We start from the raw sequence: 8,753 nt of genomic DNA on the forward strand, positions 1-8,753 counted from the left end.
TTGGACTCGATGATCCCAAGGGTCTCTTCCAACCTCAATGATTCTATGATTCTATTGACCAGGCACAGACTGATTGCTCTGGCTGCACAGCCTCACGTTACCCTCTGATAGTTACAGCAGCATTTCACAGAATCACAGAATCTTCTAGGTTGGAAGGGACCTTAAAGATCATCTTGTCCAACCGTCAACCTGACTGACAAGAATAGACACCCCCACAACAAACAAGGAGCATCATCACTAAACCAGACCTCCCAGCACCACATCAACCCGGCTTTTGAACACCTCCAGGGATGGTGCCTCAACCCCCTCCCTGGGCAGCCCATTCCAAGGGCTGAGAACCCTTTCAGTGAAAAAATTTTTCCTAATATCCAGCCTGAACCTCCCCTGGGGCAACTTGATTTCACATCCCTGTCCTAAAATTGATGCCAGGCACAGACTGATTGCTCTGGCTGCACAGCCTCACGTTACCCTCTGATAGTTACAGCAGCATTTCACAGAATCACAGAATCTTCTAGGTTGGAAGGGACCTTAAAGATCATCTTGTCCAACCGTCAACCTGACTGACAAGAATAGACACCCCCACAACAAACAAGGAGCATCATCACTAAACCAGACCTCCCAGCACCACATCAACCCGGCTTTTGAACACCTCCAGGGATGGTGCCTCAACCCCCTCCCTGGGCAGCCCATTCCAAGGGCTGAGAACCCTTTCAGTGAAAAAATTTTTCCTAATATCCAGCCTGAACCTCCCCTGGGGCAACTTGATTTCACATCCCTGTCCTAAAATTGATGCTGCTTGGGTGGGGTGTTAGGGCAGTGTTGTGGTTTCAGCCGAAATCACCGCAACCGAACCAACAGATGGCCCTTCCCCCCACCCCCCCCTGAAAGAGGAGAGGAAGAGATAAGGAGATTGAAAAGTTTAGAATTAACTAAACTACTTTAATCAAAAATAATATTAAAATAAAAGAGAAGAAAATAATGAAATAGATACAACATAGATACAAAACCGTATCAAGCTCCCAGGATGACAGTCCCGTCACCAGCAGGCACTGGGGAGGTCCCAGACTGGACTCGGTGATGGACAGGAGCAGGATTCCAGCTCTGGAGTCGGGAACACATGGGGATCAAAGGCAGACGAACAGACAGGGTCCTCTTTGGACGTCGGCCATTGCAGGAAGAGAGTTGACCCTTTGATCCCTCAGCTTTTATACTGAGCATGGGGCAGATGGGATGGAACACCCCTGTGGGTCAGGTTTGGGTCACCTCTCCTGTCCGTTCCTCCCCACAGATGTGACCCCTCTACTTTTTTTCCGTTTCCGACCCTCTAAGGGGCAAATAACGAAAATTGGCTGACCTTGGTTGTTACAGCAATACGTATAAGCCAGGGCCTCTCTGCTCACCATTCCCTGGCATGTAGCACAAACATTGGTCTGATCACTCTGAGAAGGAACAGTTTTCTCCACAATATGCCGTTAATTTCAGAGAGTTAGAAAAGGCCTAACTAAAACGCAAAGTTACAGAACACGCAGAAGTACAAACTTAGGTGCCCCATGGATGTGTCTGGTGCCTGGGATGGTGGAGCTGATGTCCCTCTTGAGGCTCCTGGGTGCTACTGCATCAGTGGAGCCTCTGCAGCGTGAGCAGGTTGGCAGCACCACGCTGTTCCTCAGCCCTGAACTGTCTCCAAACAGGAAAATGTGTTGCGACACCGGGAATTTAACGAACGCCCCGGGATCCGGTGCTGCCTCGGTGCCGGTTTGACCAACAGATTTCAACAGACCTTGACCCCCTGCTCCTCTTTATTTTGCTCTCTTAGGAAAGCCTGGGATTGCTCACAGGGACCTGAAATCCAAGAACATCTTGGTGAAGAAGAACGGCACGTGTGCCATCGCTGACCTCGGCCTGGCCGTCCGGCACGACTCGGTTACGGATACAATTGATATTGCACCAAATCAAAGGGTTGGAACCAAACGGTAGGAGAACGGTGTTGGAAGGCGAAGGCCTGAGCTGCTGATTGAGCACTGGTGAAATTCTCTGTCTTCAGGTGTTTCCAAGTGTCTCACCAGTGTCGGGTTGTGCCCAGGGGGATGCCAATGGGTTGTCAGTACCTTCGTCTCGAGAGCTGTTAGTCCAGCTGCGTGAGCTCGGCACCAGGCAGCTCATACAGGGGGATGCCAAAGGGATCAGTACCTTCGTCTCGGGTGCCATCCAGCCGAGAGCTGTTAGTCCAGCTGCATGAACTCGGCACCAGGCAGCTCATACACTGCTTGACAACAAGCTTAGCATTCTCAAAAGCCTTTTGGGGCCTACTGTCTGGAGCCCGATGTGCTTTAGGATGATTTTAGCTCTTTCCCAACTTGCTATTCTTTTTGAGTTATTCTGTTGACTCTATGAGACCGCGGGGTCCGGTTCTGTTCTGATTAAGGCTGTGCAGAGCAGAGCTTTGTCTACTTGGAAATGCTGTGTTGGAAAGCTTGCCATTTACTGTCTTCCAGAAAATCCTCTCTCAAAATTAACATGTTCTTCCTCTTCCGTTCTGCAGATACATGGCCCCTGAAGTCCTGGATGAAACCATTAACATGAAGCATTTTGATTCATTTAAATGTGCTGATATCTATGCCTTGGGCTTGGTCTACTGGGAGATTGCTCGGAGGTGCAATGCAGGAGGTAATGCCCTTCGTGTGCCCACGCCGTCGCCTTGGCTTCCTCCTGGGCTTCCCAGCCTGGGTGTTTGTGAGGTTTGCAAGTTTCAGGTTCTGAAGAGAAAGATCTGGGGGTCCTGGTAGACAGCAAAATGACAATGAGCAAGCAGGGTGCTCTTGTGGCCAGGAAGGCCAACAGAATCCTGGGCTGCGTAGGGAAGAGTGTGGCCAGTAGGTTGAGGGAGGTCATTCTCCCCCTCTGCTCTGCATTGGTGAGGCCACAACTGGAATATACTGCGTCCAGTTCTGGGCTCCCCAGTTCAAGAGGGACAGGGAACTACTGGAAAGAATCCAGCAAAAGGGAATGAAGATGATTCAAGGGTTGGAGCATCTCCCTTACGAGGAAAGGCTGAGAGAGCTGGGACTCTTTAGTCTGGAGAAGGGAAAGCTGAGGGGAGACCTTCTCAATGCTTATAAGTACCTAAAGAGTGGGTTGAAGGAGGATGGAGCTGGACTCTTTTCAGTGGTTCCCAGTGAGAGGACGAGGGGCAACGGGCAGAAAAAACTTCTTCACGGTGAAGGTGGCAGAGCCCTGGAAAGGGCTGTCCAGGGAGGGTGTGGAGTCCCCTTCTTTGGAGATTTTCAAGACCCACCTGGATGCCGTCCTGAGTAACGTGCTCTGACAAGCTCTAGGCAATCCTGCTTCAGCAGGGGAGTTGGACTGGATGATCTCTATGGTCCCTTCCAACTCTAAAAATTCAGTGAAATTCAGTGAGGGGAGCCTGGAGAGGCTGCGGGAGGAGATGTGTTGCTACTGAGGGAGTTAACAGAAGTGACCCACAACTGCAGTTAGACTGCTCCATGTGGGGAGGTGGGGGGTTAATGCGGGGAGCCTGGAGGGGCTGCGGGAGGAGACGTGTTGCTACTGAGGGAGTTAACAGAAGTGACCCACAACTGCAGTTAGACTGCTCCATGTGGGGAGGTGGGGGGTTAATGCTCTCACTGGTGGCTGATGGTCCTTTGGATGGATTTGGTGGGTGACTTTCTTCCTCCAAATTGGTGTAAGTGTGCATCTGGGCACGTCCAGCTGCAGGCAGCAGCGCAGCGCTGCGGTGCCTGTGACAGTCCTGCCTTCAGCTCGATGAGATGCGGTGGCCCTGCCTCTGCTGGGAGGTGTTGATGGCAGCACGCTGACTCCGTTCCAGTTTGGGCAGCTGCATTTTATTTCCTTGCATTTTTCTTCTAAACTCAAATCCCAGACTCTCCATTTCTGTTCTAAATAACTGCAAAGTGTTGACGCATCTCAGCAATGAGTCACGGAGTCCCAAGCAGCTTCGGCGAGCGCCGCGGGGATGATCCCTTCTCCCAAAAACCACATTTCCCCTTCTCTGCCTTTCAGGTATCCACGAAGAGTATCAGCTTCCCTACTACGACCTGGTACCCTCTGATCCTTCTATCGAGGAGATGCGGAAGGTCGTATGTGATCAGAAATTACGGCCCAATATCCCGAACTGGTGGCAAAGCTACGAGGTAAGGTCTGCTTTTGTCTTCACACCCCCTTCCCCCTCCATAAGGTGAGTGAAGTGTAAGTATTTCTTACGGTTTGAGAAACCCACAACAGTTTGTTGTTGTTTATACAATTATTCTCTCACCCGATGACCCCTCCACGCCCGGGAAGGGGAATTGGGAAAAGCAAGGAAGTTATTCTCTCACCCGATGACCCCTCCACACCCGGGAAGGGGAATTGGGAAAAGCAAGGAAACCCGAGGGTTGGAATATAAACAGATGTAGTAGAAGAAGATTTATTAATGAACATTAATAACACTAAAGAACCAATATTGATCCCAATACCAATATAAAATACCCAAGGACCATCCCCAGCCCATTCTATCACAGGAAGCTGGACCTCTCTCCCACAGAGACAGCCAGTGTGGGATTCTGCGAACGCTGGGGCTTCGGGAGGAAGGGAAGGGCTCAGGACTCGGGCACTGGGTCAGGGAGTTCTCAGGGTGGCAGCCACCAAGGGAGAGAGAGAGAAAGAGAGAAGTCCTCAGCAAACTTTCAAATTTCTATGGAATGTGCCATTCATGGGATGAAATAACCCTGTTGGCAGCTTGGGGCAGGTGCCTGGTCTCGCTCCTCCTCATCCCCACACCTCAGAAACACTGAGACCTTGAAACCCACACCCCAGAGCTGGCGAAAAAGTAAACATTTTCACCAGTTCAGACACCAGGGTCTTCTGGAAGTGCAGTTTTCCCAGGCGTTAGGAGAAAAATTAGTCCTGTGTTGCTCAAACCAGAGCAGCACTGTGGGTTGGGCTCCAGCTGCAGGAGGTGTGGAGGCTGTAGCCGTGTCCAGCCAGGCAGCAGCAGCCTGGCAGAGTGATTTGGGGTCGGGGAGGAGGAGAGCTCTGACATTTGGTGTTGTCTCTTGCCCAGGCGCTGCGGGTGATGGGTAAGATGATGCGGGAGTGCTGGTACGCCAACGGGGCGGCTCGGCTCACCGCCCTCCGCATTAAGAAAACCCTCTCACAGCTCAGCGTCCAGGAAGATGTGAAAATCTAAAGTTCTGAGCCCCCAGCAGGAGGAAACTGCACAAAAGTTGCCATGCTAGAGTAGACATGTGACGGAGGCCTACCTCGTGTTTCTGCCCAATCTACTGCTACCAACCAGACAGCATGACCTACAGGCTGCTCGGTGGGGTGACGGAGCCCTATTGGATAGCTCTTTGCCCTGCTTGGGTATGAAACAATCAGAAACCTTTTATGATCACCTCCTGACAGTGTGAAGACTCGAGAGGGACTTAAACCTGAGGGATCTCAGCCACGATCGTAATCCTTGTCTCTTTAACGGAAATCCCTGTAAAGTTGAGCGCGCGGCGCAGCCCTCGGCCGCAGTTGGGGCCGGGGTGTGAGGTGCTGGGAGTGGGAAGGGAAAGGGAAAGTTTTTCTTGCCGTGTTCTGAGGATTTTTTTCCAGGGACTGGCGGCACGTTCATGCAGAAAAAGCGTTTGCAAAAACAAATGGTGCTCCCTTCTGAGAGGCTGAGCCTGAACAGTTTATCAGCTTCACGAAACCGTTTCCCTCCTTTTTCTTAAGCTTGAAAAAACCCGAAGTCGAAGCCCAGGACTCTGACTGGCTGTCAGTGTGTGCAGTGGTGTATGCATGCGCGAGGCGCGCGTGTCCCCCGTGCCTGTTCATCTCCTCCCCTCGATGTGCGGTGTCTGCCCGTAGGGTGGCTCATCTCTTGTTCGTGCTTTCTGTGCATGTGCAAATCTTAGAGTGTCCTTTTTTTGAGCTGTGCGCGCTGGTGCTCTCCTTGTCGAGTCGTGAGCATTGTCTGGCTTGGACAGGCTGCTTGAAACCAGGTCCTTAGCTCTGCCATGGGTGCTGTGGCCTCGCCGTCGCTACGCCGGCTGCAGGAACTTCCCATCAGGTTGCCTCACTGCCACCCCCTCCCTTTTTTTTTTTTTTTTAACAAAACAAATGAGGAACTGACTTCACTCCTGGAATCCAGGGTTTTTTTGTTGTCTCAAGCTCCCGGGGTTTGTAATTCTTGGTAGGGTGGAAAGAGAGAGGGGATGTCCCTGGAGCTGAGCTGGGTGTCGGAGGTGGAGCAGGCACTGCCTGGCTGGAAGGAGATGGGACATGGGGAGCTGCAGGAATGTGATTCCCAAATCCACCATCCAGGCACCCCCGGGGCCGGGGCTGCTCTGCACCTCCCAGAGGCACTCGGTGCCCAGCGGGGTCCGACAGTGAGGTGCAGGTTTGGAAATCCCATCTTTTTTTTTTTTTTTTTTTTAATATACGTATATAAATATCTCATAATCTGGAAATGGCTGTGTATAACTCGTGGGGTGGGGGGAACTGCATGAATTTTCTTTCGATGAAAAGCCAGATCAGGGTGAGTTTGACTGTTGTCTGCAGCAGCTGAGGCCGGGGTCTGTCGTTCGAGGCAATCTGGGAAGTGCTGGTTGTGTGGTGGTTAGGTCAGTATCTATGGTATAGAACTCTGAAGCCATAAATTTTAACTGGAGTGGTTTTGATTATTATTTTTTTTTATTATTATTATTATTATAATTATTTCATGGGAGGGTCTGGATTTTAACTTTTTTTAATGTTGTTAATTCTTTATAAGAGAAGAAAAACCAATCTATAATTATTACCTCTTGACCTGTTTGTTTGTAAAGAAATCACTGCAAAAAAAAAAAAAAAAAAAAAAAAAAGGAAAAAAAAGAACCCAATTGCACACAGCTCGATTTACACTGGAACTGTTTCTACTCAAACCTTGCGCCTGCTCCGTGAGGGGAGGTTTCATCTCTGCTCCGGCCACCGGGGTTAAACTTTTTTGTTTTTTGGAACACTCTGTTCTTGCTGTCTGTGTATCCGTCCGTGTGTCCGTCCTCCCCAAGACTCCCCCAGTTGTCTGTGATGTTGTGTAAAGTGAGGAGTGTGTTTTGCCTCGTGTTGGGAGTCGTTCTGCCTCCTCCTCCCGGTGGAGTTTGGGGCCAGGTGGTGCGGAGCTGTGGTGGGACCCGTGTCCGTGTCCTCAATGTCCAGCTTTCCCTTCCTTCCCTTCCCTTCCTTCCCGGTTTGTCCGGCCTCGGATCTCAGGCCGAGGTTCCCGTGTGTCTGTGGAACATTTATCTTCTTTAACCAAACCCTTCTGCGTTCAGAAACCAAGGTGGTGGGTGGGCTCTTCAGCTGCTCTAACAGGACCCTGCTGGGTTGGGGACAAAGTCTTGGAGACTGTGACATTAAACTGCCATAGGAAAGCCCCCCCCCCATGCCGGTGGGTCCGTCTGCTGCCCGTCCCCCTGCCAACCCCACGGGCTCCAGTGTCCCACCACGAGTCTCCGGTCCCCGTTAACGGCGCGGGGTCTTCTCCAGGGCACCGCATCAGCTGCGTGACCCGCACCCACCCGCTCCCCCCACCCCCAAACTGTAGCCACAACATGCATCTGCCTCAGCGCTAAACCAAACAGCGGTTCGGGCCGGAGAGGGTCCCCCGGGGGCGAGGGGCAGGACAGGGAACCCCCCCCCCCTACAAGAGAGAAGACTGGTTTGTAGAGAGATGCCAAAACCAGGGTGGATCGGCGCCAGGAACGCTGATTATGTAGCATTTACACAGCACTTTTCACACAAAAGCCGTGCCGGGAGGAGCGGTGCTCACGCAGCTGAGGGGCAGCAAACACAGGAACGTGCCCAACTCCCAAAATGTTGGTGGCAGCAGCCGGGGAAAAATGTCCCAGTATGGGCAGTTGAGGAGAAGATGCCACCAGCAGGGCCGGGGGGTGCCGGGGGGGCTGGTGGTGCTGGGGGGAGGCAGGTACGGCGCAGGGTGGACCCGTGGTACGCTGGCTTCAGAAACAGATTCTCTTGGTACTTATCTGACCCTTTTTATTTGTTTCGTTTTGTATATTTTATTAGAAACGGACTGTAAAATAGCCACTTAGACACTTTACCTCTTCAGTATGCAAATGTAAATACGATGTAATATAGGAAATCTTTTGTTTAATATAAAAACAAGGCTGTCGATTTCTGCTGTACATTATTAAAAGTTTGTTTTATTCACGTAAGGTGTTGGGAGTCTCTTGCCGTTCCCTGCAGGGTCCCCCCAGCCCCCAGAGACGTGTCGGGGCTGGGAGTTTTGGGGGGGGGGACTTGTTCACTGAAATAATCTCCCCGGGAATCCCAATCAGCAAATCTTAATGTTAAATATGTTGAATAATGTTGAAAATTAGTGGGGCTGGTGCACTTGAGACGTGCTGATCGCAGCAGAGGGGAGGATTTTCACCCCATGCAGGGATGAGCAGCTGAAATCAGGTGTCCCCCCCCAGTGGGTCAGTCAATGGGGCAGGACAGGGTTTGGGGAGCGAGTCCCCCCAGTGTCCCCGTCCCCCCCCCACTCTCCACCCAGAGCCGCAGCCTCAAAGAAGGATAAATTTCAGTCCAAAGTGCCCGGCAGCCAGATAAAATCCTGTTTGCTCAGTGCTGGGCCAAGTTGCCCCCGCTAATTCTCCCTAATTAGAGCCTCCCATGAACGAACATGTTGGTGAGCGGATCAAGGGGGAGGAATCCAGGGTCCCCCTGGGGTCAGACGTGGCGGGGGG

At 51.7% G+C, this 8,753-nt stretch overlaps 1 protein-coding gene across 2 annotated transcripts in view; it reads left to right on the top strand.

Moving 5' to 3' along the window:
* Positions 1 to 8,214, top strand: part of ACVR1B (activin A receptor type IB) — a 22,991-nt gene extending 14,777 nt beyond the window's left edge. For both annotated transcript variants that reach the window (XM_014947475.1, XM_014947473.1), the window contains exons 6-9: positions 1,817 to 1,973; positions 2,543 to 2,667; positions 4,042 to 4,172; positions 5,081 to 8,214. In XM_014947475.1, coding sequence (XP_014802961.1) covers positions 1,817 to 1,973; positions 2,543 to 2,667; positions 4,042 to 4,172; positions 5,081 to 5,206 — 539 coding nt within the window. In that variant the 3' untranslated portion in view covers positions 5,207 to 8,214. The remainder of the gene's footprint in view (positions 1 to 1,816; positions 1,974 to 2,542; positions 2,668 to 4,041; positions 4,173 to 5,080) is intronic.
* The last annotated feature ends 539 nt before the right edge of the window (positions 8,215 to 8,753 follow it).

Source organism: Calidris pugnax, unplaced genomic scaffold, assembly GCF_001431845.1.
Source record: "Calidris pugnax isolate Ruff unplaced genomic scaffold, ASM143184v1 scaffold155, whole genome shotgun sequence".
Lineage (NCBI taxonomy): Eukaryota > Metazoa > Chordata > Aves > Charadriiformes > Scolopacidae > Calidris > Calidris pugnax.